At 40.6% G+C, this 19,327-nt stretch overlaps 2 protein-coding genes across 2 annotated transcripts; one reads left to right on the top strand and one right to left on the bottom strand.

The window, feature by feature from the left end:
* Positions 1-345: 345 nt before the first annotated feature.
* On the bottom strand, positions 346-4,358 carry dhrs9 (dehydrogenase/reductase (SDR family) member 9). Its single transcript, XM_084162697.1, has 5 exons — positions 4,282-4,358; positions 2,334-2,648; positions 1,312-1,570; positions 963-1,126; positions 346-714 (listed from the first exon to the last, which is right to left on the bottom strand). Exons 2-5 carry the CDS (start codon positions 2,644-2,646, stop codon positions 491-493), a joined length of 960 nt encoding a protein of 319 aa, XP_084018823.1. The 5' UTR covers positions 2,647-2,648; positions 4,282-4,358; the 3' UTR covers positions 346-490.
* A 3,759-nt stretch (positions 4,359-8,117) lies between these two features.
* Positions 8,118-18,646, top strand: abcb11a (ATP-binding cassette, sub-family B (MDR/TAP), member 11a). The gene is made up of 25 exons (XM_084162689.1): positions 8,118-8,173; positions 8,308-8,549; positions 8,728-8,812; positions 8,935-9,068; positions 9,226-9,397; positions 9,610-9,734; positions 10,067-10,241; positions 10,339-10,452; positions 10,538-10,648; positions 10,732-10,857; positions 10,993-11,196; positions 11,310-11,480; positions 11,642-11,843; positions 11,943-12,015; positions 12,112-12,247; positions 12,371-12,535; positions 12,681-12,785; positions 13,073-13,234; positions 13,410-13,613; positions 13,777-14,018; positions 14,154-14,310; positions 14,450-14,647; positions 15,347-15,553; positions 15,749-15,895; positions 17,445-18,646. The coding sequence occupies exons 2-25, from the start codon at positions 8,338-8,340 to the stop codon at positions 17,643-17,645; spliced, it is 3,828 nt and encodes a 1,275-aa protein (XP_084018815.1). The 5' UTR covers positions 8,118-8,173; positions 8,308-8,337; the 3' UTR covers positions 17,646-18,646.
* The last annotated feature ends 681 nt before the right edge of the window (positions 18,647-19,327 follow it).

Below are 19,327 nucleotides of genomic sequence, written 5' to 3'. Positions count from 1 at the left end.
CTCCCCTTAGTAATGTGGGAAACAACTATTCGTTTTTATTAGTTGTATCCTTCAATGAGATTGGGTAGCTATAAGCTAATCAAATCAAATGTATTTATAAAGCACTTTTTACATCAGCAGATGTCACAAAGTGCTTATACAGAAACCCAGCCTAAAATGTTGGTCTAGATTAGAGCATAGATTTATGGTCTAGACAGAATATAATTTACTGTATGTATCAAGTGGACACATAATGAAAACACAGCTTAATTTAAACTACTGAAACTCTTTCCATTCAGTTATATTATGAGACCAGTGAAACAGTACAAATACAAATGTGATTAGACAAAAGGCAAATCACAACTGTTTAATTTTGAAAACAAATTAATGTTTATTTTTCATTCACATGCTATACATTTTTTCCAATGATAAAAAAGTATGCAATTTTTCTTGCTCTCCAGTGGGTGTTAATAAAGACTTCTTCCTACTTTCGGTCAGACAACCATTAACATTAAAGAATAGCGCCTGTTGGCTTGGCCATATCTTTTAAGAGCATTTTGTCAGCGATCCAAGTTGGGAGGTAGGACATTGGCAACCATAAGAACTTGGCATCCCAGCCAGGTGAGTAGCGTGTCCGAGGGTGGACAGCAGAGATGGCGTGCTCCATACAACTCACAACCTTCATCAGGTCCCCATCCAGCAACGTTGCAACATTCTTCTCCAATGTCACATTTGCTGGAAGAAAGGTATTACCTCCATTAACAAGCTGACGTCAAAGGCAGGCAGGTTTAACTTGCCCAGTTCATTTGCCCTGGGCAATCCCTGTCAATGCCCTGGGCAATCCCTGTCAATGCGTTCTTGGAGTGCTTATCATTCTGTCACACACGTTATGATAAACCTATTTGCATCAATCATACTACAGCAGCATGCACAGGTTCATTTGTATGTTTGTTTGTTTTGTTAAAAATATATAAAATACGTACCTCTCTCTGGGTAATCATGTCCATATTGATCTTTGATTTCTTCAGACAGATTGTCCCACAATGTCTTCACATTTTTTCTCAGGAGATGTAGATCAGTCACACTTGTTTTGAAAAAGCCTGGTTCAAGACACAGGACTTTAACTCCAAACGCTGACATGTTCATCCTGGAATTCAAAAGAAAAATGTGCCACAACAAACATTAATATATGTCTGCAATACAATATCCATATAAAGTCAGAGCCATAGAGAATAAAGCTCTGAGCAACACTATTCAGTTTGCTACAATTCTCTAATACATTCAAATAAACGTGATACAGTATATGCTTAGACAAAAAGCAGGGCCTCGCACCGTAGACTGTCATTGAAAGCCTCCACTCCATATTTTGACACACAGTAGGGACCCCCAAAGGCGCTTATCCTCCCAAACACGCTGGCCACATTCACCACCCTACCCCTGGCCTTCTTGATGAGGGGCAGAACGCTCAGAGTCACACCAATGACTCCAATGAGGTTAACATCCAACATGGACTTGTAGTCGTCGACGGTCATCCAGTCACAGGGACCGGATGGTACAGAGACTCCAGCATTGTTCACCACAGCCCACAGACCTGAAAAAAACATTAAGGCAGAACATATAGTACAAACAAATCACACCCACAGCAGGACACAGGCAGCAGTCACAATGAAGGAAAACATTCCATGCCTACAAGTGTCAACAAGTGCTTACAGTACATGCCAGTTGTCACGTGTGGGAGTGAGGTATCTTACAGTGAGAAGGGTTCACTTAAAAAGGCCCAGTACAGTCAAAAACCTGATTTTCCTGTGTTTTATATGTATATTGTTTCCACACAATGAGGTTGGAATAATACTGTGAAAATTATGATAATGTCCTTTTAGTGTAAGAGCTGTTTGAAAAGACCGCCTGAAATGTCAGCCTGTTTTAGTGGGATGGTGTTTTTGGCCTGTCTGGTGACAGCTAGTTTTCAGTTCTCCCTACTCAGACCACTCCCAGACAGTCCTAGCAAAATTCTTGCTTGAGAAATTGCTCTTTGCTAAAAAGCAATTTGTTTCTTTTTGACCATTTCAATTTAAAACAATCAAAATAAGGTACTCAGAAATGATTTGATATCAAGATAAAAACAGCTGCATTGGACCTTTAAGATGTTTGTGGTTGGAAATTCCATAGCACCAGTTGACTGACTCATAGTAATATTACTCGGACTCAATTAATGAGTAGACCAGAAGTCAGTCTAGATACTTGGATATTTTGAATACCAAACGCTTCCCCCATTTTTAAAGTCAGGAAAGTATTGGAGTCCATTTTTACAAAAGTTGCAACATTTGGCTAAACTGGTCTTCAAAGACACACACCCTTCTCCCCAACCAAGGTTTTGATGAATGCCGTTGCTTTGTTGACACTGTCAGTGCTGATGACATCCAGGTGGACTGTGTTCAATCGTTCAGAAGAGACCTTCTTCAGCTCATCCTCCCCCTTCTCAGTGTAGCAGGCTGCGATCACACAGAAGCCCAGCTTGTCCAGATGTCTGGCCAGAAGGTTCCCGAACCCAGAGTCACAGCCAGTGATGTAGACATATTTCTCTCCTTTATTGGGTACTCTTGCGAGTTCCCTGTACCAGCGGAACACAAACCAAAAAGCCACCAGTCCAAGAATGTACAGGAACATTTCTGAGACAGGAAAGAGGTTCATTCAGATAAATATAATATTTTATCATATTACAAATAAACCTTTTCTATTTGCAAAGATATACAATTGAAGGTTCATTGGGGGCATATCATTTTATCTTCTGAGTATTTGACCGAGGAGCACAATCTAGTAGAAACATCAATGCAATCAGTCCTATGGCAAAAACAGCAGAATCTTGTAGGATACTATTTTGTAAACCATTGACAAATTCTTGAGTAGTTTACAGACAGACGGCTAAGAGCTTTGGTGAAAAACTGTATATTTCCATCCATTTTAATTGGATTTTAGAAGCAAATTCATAAAATATCTGCTGTGCTGTTTGCTCTATGACATTTGTTTAAGTATTGAAGGCCTATTTACATTTATCTGGTGTGCGACTGCAAGTTCTGCTTAGTGACCATTCTACAGCTACAACAGTGTTTCTTAATCCTGGTCCTGGGGACCCAAATGGTCAACAATTATGTTTTTGCACTACAACCCTGATTCAAATCATTAAAGCTTGATGATGGTTTGATCATTTTAATCAGCTGTGTAGTGCTAGGGGCTAGGAAAAAACAAGAATGTGCACCCCTTTGGGTCCCCAGGACAAAGAACCACTTGCCTACAGTAATTACAGAATATTTCCAAGTGAAATATATAGTAGGCCTACAGTTTATATCTGATTAAATCTGAACAGTTTAACAGTCCGATGACATGGCCATTTGAACATGAAGTGAGGCATGGAATTAGAGGAAACTTTCTTTGATGGGTAAATCCACTTGGCTACAAAAGATGATGTATTATTATAAAGTATTCTACCTCCAAACTGATTGCCTGCCCTATTCCCTGGATGAACAAAACCATTAACTGTTTACATAACATCTAAAATAATGATAAGATCTCCTGTTTATCATTTTAACCATGAATGATCTTTGACCACTATGGGTTATCTAATAGATTATGCCTAGTATTTATTGAGCAAAAATAAGTTGGATAAATGCCTGAAATGTTCAGCCCACATCTACGTTACTAGCCCCTTGGAATACAGTAGGCTCTCCATTGTTGCCTACAGGTTAAAAAAAAATAAGAAAACGTTGCACCTCACGTGACAGCAATGACCTACAACACCTACGCAAAGCCACGCCTACTATTTAAAATCGATAAAAACAGTTTTTGTTTAAAAGAGGAACGTTAATCAGATTCATTGCACCTCACGTGATAGCAATGACCTACAACACCTACGCAAAGCCACGCCTACTATTTAAAATCGATAAAAACAGTTTTTGTTTAAAAGAGGAACGTTAATCAGATTCAGACGCCAAGACCTAAAAATCACCTCATTATAGTTACTCACATATTTCAATAACCACGTCAAGTATGAAAAATGTATGCACTCACTAACTGTAAGTCGCTCTGGATAAGAGCATCTTCTACATGACTAAAATGTAAGAAGGCAGTTAGCCCACTTCTTTGAAAGATGGGATACATTAATGGCTCGAATCACTTGTTCAGTGAACTGCGACTTTTGCAACTTTATCAACTCGAGTAACGTTTGTTCTTTTAACATTTCATGTTCATCAAACTGCCTGATTAATATCCTTTCTCAGATATGGCAAAGAAACACTGAAAACTTACCACAGGCGACAGAATTGCGCTCCCCTCAGTGCGCTTCTTCAGTGGCTGGTAATAGCGTAACATCCTTGTCCTGAAATAGTTTTTATTTTCTCTGTGTTCTTCACCTTCCGGTGAGTGAAGACATTTTATTTAACAAATGTTTTATGGACGGTCGACGTACTCCATCTGCTGGACATTATAAAAGCTGTAACTACACTTCTACCACAGCTGAAAACCAGTTGTTAATTTCAAATGTTTAATTTGCAAGGACCTTAATGTGCTTCTTCTTGAGCCACTCCTTTGTTGCCTTGGCCGTGTGTTTTGGGTCATTGTCATTCTGGAATACCCATCCACAACCCATTTTCAATGTCCTGGCTGAGGGAAGGAGGTTCTCACCCAGGATTTGACGGTACATGGCCCCGTCCATCGTCCCTTTGATGCGGTGAAGTTGTCCTGTCCCCTTAGCAGAAAAACCCCCCCAAAGCATAATGTTTCCACCTCCATGTTTGACGGTGGGGATGGTGTTCTTGGGGTCATAGGCAGCATTCCTCCTCCTCCAAACACGGCGAGTTGAGTTGATGCCAAATAGCTCGATTTTGGTTTCATCTGACCACAACACTTTCCCCCAGTTCTCCTCTGAATCATTCAGATGTTCATTGGCAAACTTCAGACGGCCCTGTATATGTGCTTTCTTGAGCAGACGGACCTTGCAGGCGCTGCAGGATTTCAGTCCTTCACGGCGTAGTTTGCTACCAATTGTTTTCTTGGTGACTATGGTCCCAACTGCCTTGAGATCATTGACAAGATCCTCCCGTGTAGTTCTGGGCTGATTCCTCACCGTTCTCATGATCATTGCAACTCCACGAGGTGAGATCTTGCATGGAGCCCCAGGCCAAGGGAGATTGACAGTTATTTTGTGTTTCTTCCATTTGCAAATAATCGCACCAACTGTTGTCACCTTCTCACCAAGCTGCTTGGCGATGGTCTTGTAGCCCATTCCAGCCTTGTGTAGGTCTACAATCTTGTCCCGGACATCCTTGGAGAGCTCTTTGGTCTTGGCCATGGTGGAGAGTTTGGAATCTGATTGATTGATTGCTTCTGTGGACAGGTGTCTTTTATACAGGTAACAAGCTGAGATTAGGAGCACTCCCTTTAAGAGTGTGCTCCTAATCTCAGCTCGTTACCTGTATAAAAGACACCTGGGAGCCAGAAATCTTTCTGATTGAGAGGGGGTCAAATACTTATTTCCCTCATTAAAATGCAAATCAATTTATAACATTTTTGACATGCGTTTTTCTGGATTTTGTTGTTGTTATTCTGTCTCTCACTGTTCAAATAAACCTACCATTAAACTTATAGACTGATAATTTCTTTGTCAGTGGGCAAACGTACAAAATCAGCAGGGGATCAAATACTTTTTTCCCTCACTGATTACGTCTTAATTTCTCAAAAACATAGAGTCTTGGTTTTCATTTGACACCCAATTTGACATGCACATATGAACTTCACATTTTGGTGCTCATGGGTCCTTTTACAAAGAAATGACCACATGCATTCACACTATGACCTGATACTTCTTCAAGTTTCTTGTCACTTTATTACATGTTCTAAATTTTCATTAGCCTAATTTGGTCCAAGGTTGGGGAGTTGATCCATAATAGCTATGTATCTCTGATTGATGGATGTTGCAATATATTCCCTGTGTGAATCAGCTCTACAGACTAACGACCCATAGGTCATTACACTCATTTTACTATCCATGGTGTGATTCTATGGTGTGGTTCTGTTATTAATTAATGGTATCATGGTGGCTCTGGGGGAATTAGCTGTACAGACTAATGACCTTCAGGTCAGTACACTCATTTTATAACGTTCTGCTGATGACATCCAGGTGATCCACACCTATCACTGGAACAGGAGAAGTTCTTTCAACAATCCAACTGTTGACTTACATATAAATAATATTGATAGAATTTACTTTTACTGCATTCATATTTTCCATCTCATTGAACATTCATTCCATATTAATCAAGAGGCATATTTAAACATGTAATTCAGATATTTGGTGAATTTGATGCAAGCACATGTACTTCAGTATTCAAGTTTATTCAAATGTATTTATAAAAATACAGCAGACACTGCACACCTGAATCTTTCTAAGAGAACAAATTGTCAGACAGGTGCGGAGTAATGCTCATATTAATCAATGCATGGTTAAACACATTAACTTATATTAACTCATTGATTGGATGAATATACCTTTGCCTCACAAAAGCTCCTTAGTTAGAGACATAATGCTGATAGAACTCTTATCAGTCTAATAGAAGGGGAGATAGTGGGAAAGACGTACACTGAGAATAAGATAGGAATTTCCTCTGGTAGGAGGGATTATTTATTGTTGGTAGTGACGAAAGGCTTGTAGGATATCAGAGGCGTCCTTGACAGGAAGACAAAACAGGTACGCTATAGTTTGCTCTTCGTTCTATAGTAAGATAGGGAGGAAAGCTTATATGATACATTATTATTCTGCGTAGCTGAAGTGGATCTTCATGGTAGATATATTGGATATTTCCATATCTATATTCTACATATTATTTTGTTTGCATTTTCTTGTGTATTATGGTAATAATGCTCTTTATTCTGATAAGAAATGAGTCATGCATGTGTTGAACTTGTTAGTAACTCTCTAAACTGATATTTTCTGTGTATGTCTGTTTTTCCATCCATGTACTGTAATTTACATGTTTATATCTTTTTTTTAAAAACATTTTAGAATTTGTCAGGATAGCTCCTTATAAACAATGTTTTTTCTTACAGAGATCCTATTCATTCTATGGTTTTTCTATTCAATAAAATTACTTTCAATTATCAAATGTTTTGTCCATATTATGTAATAGAGCACTAAGGACTTATTATATGGCTATAATGGTGTTGTCAAGGATACAACTACTTGTAATCAAGTCCTTCATAGTCCAAAAGTCCTGATTCCCAGTATTGTACAGTCTATGGTCATGACAAACAGATGACAGAATTGAATTTTGAATTCCAGAGATTTTAAGATTGTTTTGTTGTATATTTTATCCCACAAAATGCGTTATCATAGAAGTCACATTTGGATGGTAGAACAGACTGTTCACTACAGACTGTGAATGTATATTTTGTGGATGTTTGTAAAGAAGACGGTGAGCTAAAATGACCCTTCTCTCCCATTAGGCCCAGTGAGGACGTGCCTGCCAGAGTTAAAGCTACAAAAATGAAGGATCATATTTACCAGAAAAAGGTCACTTCTCTACAGGACGACACTGACAAAGAATATTGGCAAACAAAACCAGACAGAGAAGAAAAAGGTAAGTGTCCCATTTCTTCCTGTTATACCACAAATACCATAATGTTAACATGATTATGCCCCAGTAAGAGTTGGAATCATATTGCAAATCTCTTCCTAAAGTTTCAATTTAACTTTGGCCTTTCTTTTTGAACAGGGAATGAAAAAGGGTAAGTGTCTGTTTTTGATTGGAATTGAAATAACAGTAGGCCTATGCTTCTTTTTTCTTCTTCTTTTTAACTTTTCAAATAACAACATTTTATTCATACTCAAGTCAAACTCCATTCCGTTCATTGCATTATTGCCCTCATTCACAGATGAATGAACCTCACAAACGAAATTTGACCATATCACAGACCATTTGTTATTTATTTTCTATAACACGGGTACTTTTCAACAAAACTCTTCTAATTGTAACTTGGTTCTTCTTAGCATAATATCTATCATAAAGCTATACACTTCTATCATCATGAAAGTATCATATAAACTTCAATCATCACCATGCAAGAGCTTTTCTCATTTGATAGTTTTGATTGCAGAGATGGAAAGAAAAAACAAAAGCTCTTGGACGTTGGATTCTTTCAACTGGTATTTATTTTGTACCCTTAAGATATTATTAATTATTATTACTTGTGATTAATAATGATGTTTTTTTGCTATGATTGCACAATATTATGTTTCCTTTTATTTGAAAAGGAATGTAACCTATCTATTTGATCCAGTTTCGATTTGCAACATGGAAGGACAGACTGATGATGGTAGTCGGGGGCTTATGTGCTCTAGTCCACGGAGCAGCCTCCCCTCTCATGCTCCTGGTGTACGGCATGATGACAAACACCTTTGTGGCATACGAGCTAGAGGTCCAAGAACTGGCAGACCCCAACAAAACCTGCATTAACAACACCATCACCTGGAGCAATGGCTCCATATTTGAAATAGCAGAGAACACAACAGTCTTCTGTGGGTGAGTTGACACTTTCCTATTAAAGACTATATTTTACTCCTGCGTCAAGGTTTTCTATTTTGATCTATTCATATTACTGTCCATGCTGATGCTGAAGTTCCTGATTAGAATGGAATGGGTTATGGATCATAAAATGTTCATAAAAATATATATAGCTAAGCATAATTTTTTTTTACAGGGTGGATATCGAAGCACAGATGACCATGTTTGCATATTACTATGTTGGTATTGGATTAGGAGTCTTGATTGTTAGTTATTTCCAAGTAAGTGGGTTCAACTTCATGCTCAAAGTGCTTTCTCTCCACTGAGTTTTGCAACCTTCTTAATAGGTTAATCCATCTATAACTGGTATTTGAATAACTGTATTCAATCCTGCTCTGTGTAGATTGCCCTCTGGGTGTCTGCTGCTGCCAGACAGATCCAGAGAATCAGGAAGACTTACTTTAGGAAGGTCATGCGAATGGAGATTGGCTGGTTTGACTGCAATTCAGTTGGAGAATTAAACACCAGGATATCAGAGTAAGACCTAAACCCATGGGTTCTTTTCAACAGAGATGTGTGAATGATTGAGGGCATGTTTGGAGGATGTTTCTATAAATAACCCTTACATTTTGGGTTTGACCCATTCTAATCGGACCACAACAACTGTGTGATTGAACTTGTTCTCTCACCTCAGCGACATCAACAAGATCAACAATGCGATAGCTGACCAGGTGTCTATCTTCATCGAGAGGATCTCCACTTTTATCTTCGGCTTTATGGTGGGGTTCATTGGAGGATGGAAGTTGACTCTGGTGGTCATTGCAGTAAGCCCACTAATAGGAATTGCTGCTGGACTAATGGCCATGGTGAGATGGGTTGAATTCAATGTATTAAATTACTTTATTTGGTGATGGTCACTCATTCTGTTGTAACAGCCTCTGAGTCTGTTAGTGAGGTAGTCTCACACCACCTCTGTATTCTCTGTGATGTTTAAAATGTACTACAGATAAACCAGACAAACCAGTCTGGTTTGAATGTGAGAATGTTGTTAAGTCATCTCCACTCATTCACTCTTCAGGCTGTTGCCAGACTGACAGGTCGGGAGCTCCAGGCCTATGCCAAGGCAGGGGCGGTAGCTGATGAGGTACTGTCATCCATCAGAACAGTGGCAGCCTTTGGAGGGGAGGACAAGGAGGCTGAAAGGTAACTTGAAATACTGTACAGATGTAGGATCTTAATTTGATTACCCTGTTGTTGCAGAAAATGTGCTGCACAGCAGGAAATACTAACTTGTAGTGTATTGAAGGTTTCAAAAAGTAATTTCCACTTTAAAATGTCAGACTTGATTTGCCTTAACTATCAACCCCTACAAAAACTTCCATTAATTATAATCCACACAATAATTCACATTTCCTGTTGCTGTAGGATTATTTTCCTGCTGTGAGAAACTGGTCAAATTAACCTTCCCTTCCCTGCTGACTTCAATGTCTTAGCGCTTGAAATTAGTTATAAATATGCATTTCACATTTGAACAGGTATGACAAAAACCTTATTGAGGCTCAGAACTGGGGTGTGAAAAAAGGGACAATCATTGGGATGTTTCAAGGATACCTGTGGTGTATCATCTTCCTCTGCTATGCTTTGGCATTCTGGTATGGCTCAAAACTGGTCATCGAAACCAAAGAGCTATCCCCTGGTACTCTTATCCAGGTATGGCAACTCACATATTCATATAATATATATGTATCCAATACGTAATAATAGGAGTGGTGAAAATGTAAGGATGTGTTTGTATTTTTGTCTCCAGGTATTCTTTGGAGTTCTCATGGCAGCTATGAACCTGGGTCAGGCCTCACCCTGCCTGGAAGCCTTCGCCTCAGGTCGAGCTGCAGCCAAGACCATCTTCGATACCATTGACCGGGTAAGGCCAGAATTTTTGAAAATATAGGAACTAAGAACAATTCAATTTCAGTTCTGAAGTATTTTATAAATCTGTTAACTTTCAGGAGCCAGAAATCGATTGTTTCTCAGAGGAGGGCCACAAATTAGACAAGGTCAAGGGTGACATTGAATTCCACAACGTCACATTTAACTACCCCTCTCGGCCAGAAGTGAAGGTAAACACTCTTCGCTCACTTTCTTTAACTTAAAATCATCCCCAAAAGATATCTCAATGTACAACCACCACCTGTTTACTTAGATTTTAGATTCTTTGAGCATGCTGATCAGAGCAGGAGAAACCACAGCTTTTGTTGGGCCAAGCGGATCAGGGAAGAGCACCACAGTTCAACTCTTTCAGAGATTCTACAACCCCAAGGAAGGAATGGTAATAAGGCTCAGAAGATACACCTATGTTCACTATCACATTATTACAGCAATGTGGTTGGGACACTAAACGTATGACTAAAGCCCAGCACAAGATGTTATTGTGTTTGATGCACATATTGCTTCTAATTTATAGTTGACTTTGGATGGCCATGACATCCGCAGCCTGAACATCCAGTGGCTTCGCTCTCTGATTGGTATAGTAGAGCAAGAGCCGGTGCTGTTTGCCACAACTATCGCTGACAACATCCGCTACGGGCGACCTGGGGTCACCATGGACGATATCATCCAGGCCACCAAGGAGGCTAACGCCTATAACTTCATCATGGACCTCCCACAGGTTCCACAGACACACCTTTAGCAAATAAATACGGTGGATTACTCGGATACTGTCTTATACAAGAAACACATTGAAATGTCAAAATGAGTAAATGTTTGTCTGTCGTTATACAGAGGTTTGATACGCTGGTGGGTGAGGGTGGTGGTCAGATGAGTGGAGGACAGAAGCAGAGGATCGCTATCGCCCGAGCTCTGATCCGCAACCCCAGGATCCTGCTGCTGGACATGGCTACCTCGGCTCTGGACAACGAGAGTGAGGCCATTGTACAGGAGGCACTTGACACGGTGGGTGACTCCAAGCACAACATCTATCAATCATTATATCACCACAAAGTCAGTGCTTTGAATATTTATTCCAATTTGACATCATGGTCTACCCATGTTCTAATGTTTACTTCAACTACAAAACGGATCATGTTTGTGATTGAATTTCTTTCCATGTGCAGGCTCGGATGGGCAGGACAACCATTACCATCGCCCACCGCCTTTCCACTATCCGCAATGCTGATGTCATTATTGGCTTTGAGCACGGAAGGGCAGTGGAGAGCGGTACACACAATGATCTTCTAGAAAAGAAGGGTGTCTACTTTACTCTTGTTACCCTTCAGAACCAAGGAAATGACATGCCCAATGACAAAGCAAACATAGGTAGGTCTGACATAAAGAGACATTCATAATGATTCATTGTTCACTTTTGATATAGTCTATTTGTATGGATAAAAATAACATATTCATTTTCAACTTTAGGTCCGGACAATGAAACCATTGAGGAAGAAATCCTTCAGAGTTTCAGTCGAGGAAGCTATGAATCTGGGTTGAGGTAAATCTAATGGTCATGTCAGAACAGGCGTATGATTAACAATGATTCAGCAAAGCTAATTTGTAAAGCCTGTGTTATTCACTCTTTCTCCTAAAGGCAATCTCTTCGCCTGCGATCTCACACCCAACTTTCAAACGAACTCATCCCTGATGCTATAGCTGGCAGTATCAAAATTAAATCAGACAAATTCCTTGCCACAATGGAAAACGACATGGAACCTCAAAGATCAAAGGTATTGAGGTCATTCTATAAGCAGCCTTGTATTATCAGTTTTGTATTAGTGTACTTTAGTCAATTTTCCCTCCTCGTAATTTCTGAGAGAAATGAGTGTCCCTCATACAGTATATTCCCACAGCATTCCAAGGAGGAAGCAGAGGAACGTGTGGAGCCAGCACCAGTGGCTCGAATCCTGAAGTACAACAAGTCAGAGTGGCCCTACATGCTATTGGGATCTATAGGAGCTGCAATCAACGGCTCCGTCAATCCAATCTATGCTATTTTATTCAGCCAGATCCTTGGGGTGAGTGGCTATGGATTATGTACATATCAAGCCAATGTTTATAATCTAGTTTCAAATTAATTGGGCTGGTAGTAGTGATACTTATAGGTGTTGCTGTTCCCTGAAATTAATTTCATTCCATCCATATTGTTGTTTTGATTTTCAGACGTTCTCTATACGTGACTTGGATGAACAGAGAGTGCAGATCAATGGAATATGTATCCTGTTCTGCGCTGTGGCGGTGACAAGTTTCTTCTCTCAGTTCTTACAGGTAGATATATTGTACATCAAGCTGTTACAGTCCGTAGTAAGATGCTAACATTCAGACCACAGGAGGTTGGTGGCACCTAAATTGGGGAGAACGGGCTTGTGGTAATGAATGGAGCGGTATGAGTGGAATGGTGTCAAATACATCAAAACACATGGTTTCCAGGTGTTTGATGCCATTCCATTCGCTCCGTTCTGACCATTATTATGAGCCATTCTCCCCTCAGCAGTTTCCTGTGATTCAGAGGACAGGCGCTAGTAATGTGTGTGAACACTATTGTTCTGTTTAAGGGCTATGCATTTGGGAAGTCTGGGGAGCTGCTGACCCGCAGGCTAAGGAAGGTGGGCTTCCAGGCCATGTTGAAACAGGAGGTAGGCTGGTTTGATGACCCCAGGAACAGCCCAGGAGCTCTCACCACCAGGCTGGCCACCGATGCCTCCATGGTTCAGGGGGTAAGTGTCAGGGACACATACTGTGGACCGGTACATTGGAACCCATTAGAATTATTTATAACAAATTATGAGTTGATCCAAAGAGGTTGTTTTTGAAATATTTCCTTCTGCCTCATACTGTATATATTTCTGTTTATGTAATGAGCTTTGAGAATTAATACTAGTTTCTCTGCAGGCAACTGGATCGCAGATTGGGATGATTGTGAACTCCTTGACCAACATCGGAGCGTCTTTCATCATTGCATTCTCCTTCAGCTGGAAGTTAAGCTTGGTAGTGATTTGCTTTTTACCACTCATTGGCTTGTCTGGGGTCTTCCAAGTCAAAATGCTGACAGGTTTCGCAAACGAGGATAAGAAGGCAATGGAAGCAGCAGGACAGGTGAGTTAAACACCCCATTATCGGTAAGAGAATTCAATAAAGGTCCCTAAATGGGTTGTTAAAACATTTCTGTAAAATGAAATAACCTCGTAGGAGGCACTGGTCCAGAGTGTTATTCACTCTAGTGATTTAGAGACTTGACAATCTGCCTTCTCTCCCACAGGTGTCCAGCGAGGCTCTAGCCAACATCAGGACCATCGCAGGGCTGTGCAAGGAGAGCACATTTGTGGATACGTATGAACAGCAGCTGGAGGCTCCCTATATGTCTGCCAAGAAGAAGGCAAACATCTATGGCATCTGTTTTGCCTTTGCTCAGTGTGTTATCTTTATGGCGTACGCCGCCTCGTTTAGATATGGAGGCTTTCTTGTCAGCTCTGAAAGATTACATTACCTGGTGGTCTTCAGGTAAATTTGTTTGTTTTGCTGAATAGGTCAACATGTTTACTGTACATTTTCAAAAACATATCCATTTTGCTGTAAACTGTTCTAAAAGCTTACTGTATTATCAAACTAATGCCAATGTGTTGTGTGTTTCCCCAGAGTGATCTCTGCCATTGTGATCAGTGGGACAGCACTGGGAAAAGCTTCCTCATTCGCCCCAGATTATGCCAAAGCCAAGACTGCAGCTGCCCAGTTCTTCAAACTGTTGGACCGAGTCCCCAAAATCAGCATGAGTCAGACAGACGGGGAGAAATGGGTGAGAGAAACATGTCAAACTCTTTCCATAAAAAAGTATATTTATTCAATCAGACATTTTCAGTAAAAGTGGAAAATGATTATTATTCACATTGACATCAAAAACTTTGGTGTGTAATAATGCCATGCCCTCTCTCCAGGATGATTTCAAAGGGGAGTTAGAATTCATCAACTGCAAGTTCACATACCCAACCCGGCCTGACATCCAGGTGCTAAATGGACTACTGGTGTCTGTGAAACCGGGCCAGACCCTGGCCTTTGTGGGCTGTAGTGGCTGTGGGAAGAGCACTAGTGTGCAGCTGTTGGAGAGGTTCTATGATCCAGATGAGGGCAGAGTGGTGAGTCCCCAGACCAGACCCAACCTAATTTACATTACCTTTACCTCAGTGGGGGCTGCTGAGGGGAGGATGGCATATAACAATGGCTGGAACGGAGCAAATGGAATGGCATAAAAAAAAATGGAATCCATGTGTTTGATGTATTTGATACCATTCCACCGATTCCGCTCCAGCCGTTACCACAAGCCCGTCCTCCCCAATTAAGGTGCCACCAACCTCCTGTGCTTTACCTTATCTTCCATGTACACTGAGTATACCAAACATTAGGAACACCTTGATACACACGGAAACTGTTGAGCGTGAAAAACCCTGCTGGGATCTTGACACGAACCGGTGCGCCTGGCACCTACTACCATACCCCGTTCAAAGGCACTTAAATCTTTTGTCTTACATATTCACCCTCTGAATGGCACAAATACACAATCCATGTCTCAATTGTGTCAAGGCTTAAAAATCCTTCTTTAACCTGTCTCCTTCCATTCATCTACACTGATTGAAGTGGATTTAACAAGTGACATAGCTTTCACCTGGATTCATCTGGTCAGCCTATGTCATGGAAAGAGCAGGTGCTCTTAATGTTTTGTACACTCAGTGTAGATGGAATCAGAGGTACAATTCATCAAGTGTACCCACAGTGCCTGTCATAGTCTATTACTATTATTTGTATTTACAATAAACACTTCCTTATTCCCATTTCAGTTGATCGATGGCCGTCCATCACACACTGTCAACGTGCCCTTCCTGAGGGCTCAGATTGGCATTGTCTCCCAAGAGCCAGTGCTGTTTGACTGCAGTATTGCTGAAAACATCCAGTATGGTGATAACACCAGGAACATGAGCATGGAGGAGATTGTTGATGCTGCAAAGAAAGCTTATCTCCATGACTTTGTGATGACTCTGCCAGATGTGAGTAGTGGAACTAAAATTGTACTATCTTTGTAATACTTCTATGTCATACTATCCCACTTCCCTTAATACAGTGAAGAATGTAAAAAAATAAACATGTTATTGTGGTGGAATATGAAATTATCTTCTGATACTGTTCTCTTCATAATGTAAGTAGCGTACTAGACATTCCTGTGTTATCTTTGACTCTGGCAGAAATATGAGACTCAGGTTGGTGCCCAGGGCTCCCAGCTCTCCAGAGGGCAAAAACAACGCATCGCCATCGCTCGGGCAATAGTCAGAAACCCTAAGATCCTGCTTCTGGATGAGGCCACCTCTGCATTGGACACAGAGAGTGAAAAGGTACCCACAGACCAGACCAATGTACACTGAACCAAAATATAAACGCAACTTGCAACAATTTCCAAGGTTTTATTGAGTTAGAGTTCATATAAGGAAATCAGTCAATTGAAATAAATTAATTAGGCCCTAATGTATGGATATCACATGACTGGGAATACAGATATGCATCTGTTGGTCACAGATGCCTTAAAAAAAAGGTAGGGGCATGGATGAGAAAACCAGTCAGTATCTGGTGTGACCACCATTGGCCTCATGCAGCGCGACACATCTCCTTTCGCATATAGTTGATCAGGCTGTTGATTGTGGCCTGTGGAATGTTGTCCCACTCCTCTCCAATGGCTGTGCAAAGTTGTTGGATATTGGTGGGAACTGGAGCACGCTGTCGTACACGTCGATCTAGAGCATCCCAAACATGCTCAATGGGTGACATGTCTGGTGAGTATGCAGGCCATGGATGAACTGGGCCATTTTCAGCTTCCAGGAATTATGTACAGATCCTTGCGACATGGGGCCGTGCATTATCATGCTGAAACATGAGGTGATGGCGGTGGATGAATGGCACGACAATGGGTCTCAGGATCTCGTCACGGTATCTCTGTGCATTCAAATTGATAAAATGCAATTGTGTTCATTGACCGTTGCTTATGCCTGCCCATACCATAACCCGCCACCATGGGGCCCTCTGTTCACAACGTTGACATCAGCAAACCGCTCGCCCACACGATGCCAGCGAAGGTGAGCATTTGCCCACTGAAGTCGGTTACGACGCCGAATACAGTCAGGTAAAGACCCTGGTGAGGATGACGAGCGTGCAGATGAAATTCCCTGAGAACCCACAATTTCATCAGTGGTCCGGGTGGCTGGTCTCAGACAATTCCGCAGGTGAAGAAGCCGGATATGGAGGTCCTGTGCTGGCGTGGTTACACGTGGTCTGCGGTTGTGAGGCCGGTTTATGGTAGATAAATGAACATTCAATTATCTGGCAACAGCTCTGGTGGACCTTCCTGCAGTCAGTATGGCAATTGCACGCTCCCTCAACTTGAGACATCTGTGTCATTGGGTTGTGTAACAGAACTGCACATTTTAGAGTGGCCCTTTATTGTCCCCAGCACAAGGTGCACCTGTGTAATGATCCTGCTGTTTAATCAGCTTCTTGATATGCCACACCTGTAAGGTGGATGGATTATCTTGGCAAAGGAGAAATGCTGACTAACAGAGATGTAAATTAATTTGTGCACAAAATTTGAGAGAAGTTTGCTTTTTGTGCCTATGGAAGATTTCTGTGATCTTTTATTTCAGCTCAAGAAACATGGGACCAACACTTTACATGTTGTATTTATATTTTTGTTCAGTAAATATTAACACCTCTTGATTATCCTTTCTATCAGATTAATCACTCTATCCACAGCTTAATGATGCATTTGCTTAGATACTATTTTCTTAGCATGCCATGTACTGTATTACATGAGAGAGAATATAGAATGTCCTTATGATGAAAACAAACAGACTCAACTGAACTTATTTCTGACATTGTGTTTTCCCACTACAGACAGTGCAGGCTGCTTTGGATGAGGCCAGACGTGGACGCACCTGCATTGTCGTAGCCCACAGACTGTCCACCATCCAGACGGCAGATATCATAGCCGTCATGTCCCAAGGTGCTGTCATAGAAAGGGGGACACATGAGGAACTCATGGCTAAGAGGGCTGCCTACTACAAACTAGTCACAACAGGGGCTCCGATCAGCTAAACCTGAGTAGGTGTCATTTTTCTATAGAGGGGATGCATTATGAGGAGATGGAGTTTGTCACTAACCAAAGTACATAAATGTGACGTTTTAGTGAGAGTAACTATGGAAAAAAACATCAAAGTCCATGGGGGGAAAGGCTTTCTTTGCTTGATATACTCTTCATTTACCTAATGTCTCTTGAGTTTTTTTATATGATATTATACACTGAGTGTACAAAACATTAGGATCATCTGCTCTTTCCATGTCATAGACTGACCAGGTGAAAGCTATAATACTTTATTGATGTCACTTGTTAAATCCACTTTAATCAGTGTAGATGAAGGGAAGGAGACAGGTTAAATAATGATTTTTAAGCCTTTAGACAATTGAGACATGGATTGTGTATGTGTGCCATTAACAGGGTGAAAGGGTCTAATGTTCTGTACACTCAATATATAGGGCCATTTGCAAAACAGATGGATCCTTTAAAGTAATTAATTAAAGTAATTTGTAGTCCAATGTATACTTTTGCTCAAGAAGGTTACAATTATTGGTATGAATCATATCTCGCAGATTTAAATATTTATTTGTATTAATTTGTTTACAGAAAAATATATTTGCTTTTATTAACCTTTGACAGACTGAATGTTTGGTGTTTGATGCTTGATCTTTTGTCAAATAGGAAAATCCATGTCGTAATGGATGATTCATTTTATTTCATTTATACAGATACATTATTAGTTTCAAAATGCAGTTTTTTTAAAGGAAAGCTACGTACACTGGGAAAAGTATATTGTGTTGTCCTTGAGAAAGTGATAGTGTAATGTTGATAGGGTGTGCTGCCACCCTAAATGACAGATAACGTCCAGCAATGTTTTTTTCTGTTGTCCTTTGTTGCATCTCATTTATTTCTGTCCTTTTCCTTGATGAAAAAAAAGACATTGAACCAGCTACTTGATGGATATCTAACGGAATAAATGAAGGATGAACTGTATGTATAAGGTAAAATTCTCTGGAGACTCAAACTGTAGTTTATCATTAATCTGCAGTCTTGAAATGCCGAACACAATTGTGTACTAAGTGCTGACACAACCTTCACAAACCACCAGGTTATTGTACATACTTTTTGGTATAAGTAGGCCTACAGTAGAACCAGGATCTTTCCCAAACAATGTCCTCCACAAACTCCGTTTGCCAAGTGATTAGTGGGCATATTCTGAAAGCACCTGCTGATTTATCAGCATTATGCACTCAACAAGGTGTTGAAAGTGTTTCACAGGGATGCTGGCCCATGTTGACTCCAATGCTTGACACAGTTTTGTCAAATTGGCTGGATGTCCTTTGGATGGTGGACCATTCTTGATATACACGGGAAACAGATGAGCATGAATAACTACTACCATACCCCGTTCAAAGGCACTTAAATATTTTGTCTTGCCCATTCACCCTCTGAATGGCACACATAATCCATGTCTAAATTGTCTCAAGGTTTAAAAATCCTTCTTTAACCTATCTCCTCCCCTTCATCTACACTGATTGAAGTTGATTGAACAAGTGACGGAGAGGACTGCCTTTAAGTGATAATGCCCGAGAAGCCGGTGTTTGGAGGATATATTGGCACGGGTGTTGTTAGTCCCAAGATGAAGTCGAGGGCCGGCAAACCATGCCAATATATCCTCCAAACACTGGCTTCGAGGGCATTA

The sequence above is a fragment of the Coregonus lavaretus genome (genome assembly GCF_964263955.1).
Source record: "Coregonus lavaretus genome assembly, chromosome: 5".
NCBI classification, from domain to species: domain Eukaryota; kingdom Metazoa; phylum Chordata; class Actinopteri; order Salmoniformes; family Salmonidae; genus Coregonus; species Coregonus lavaretus.
The sequence above is the reverse complement of the archived record's forward strand: the minus strand, read 5'-3'. Positions and strand labels throughout refer to the sequence as shown.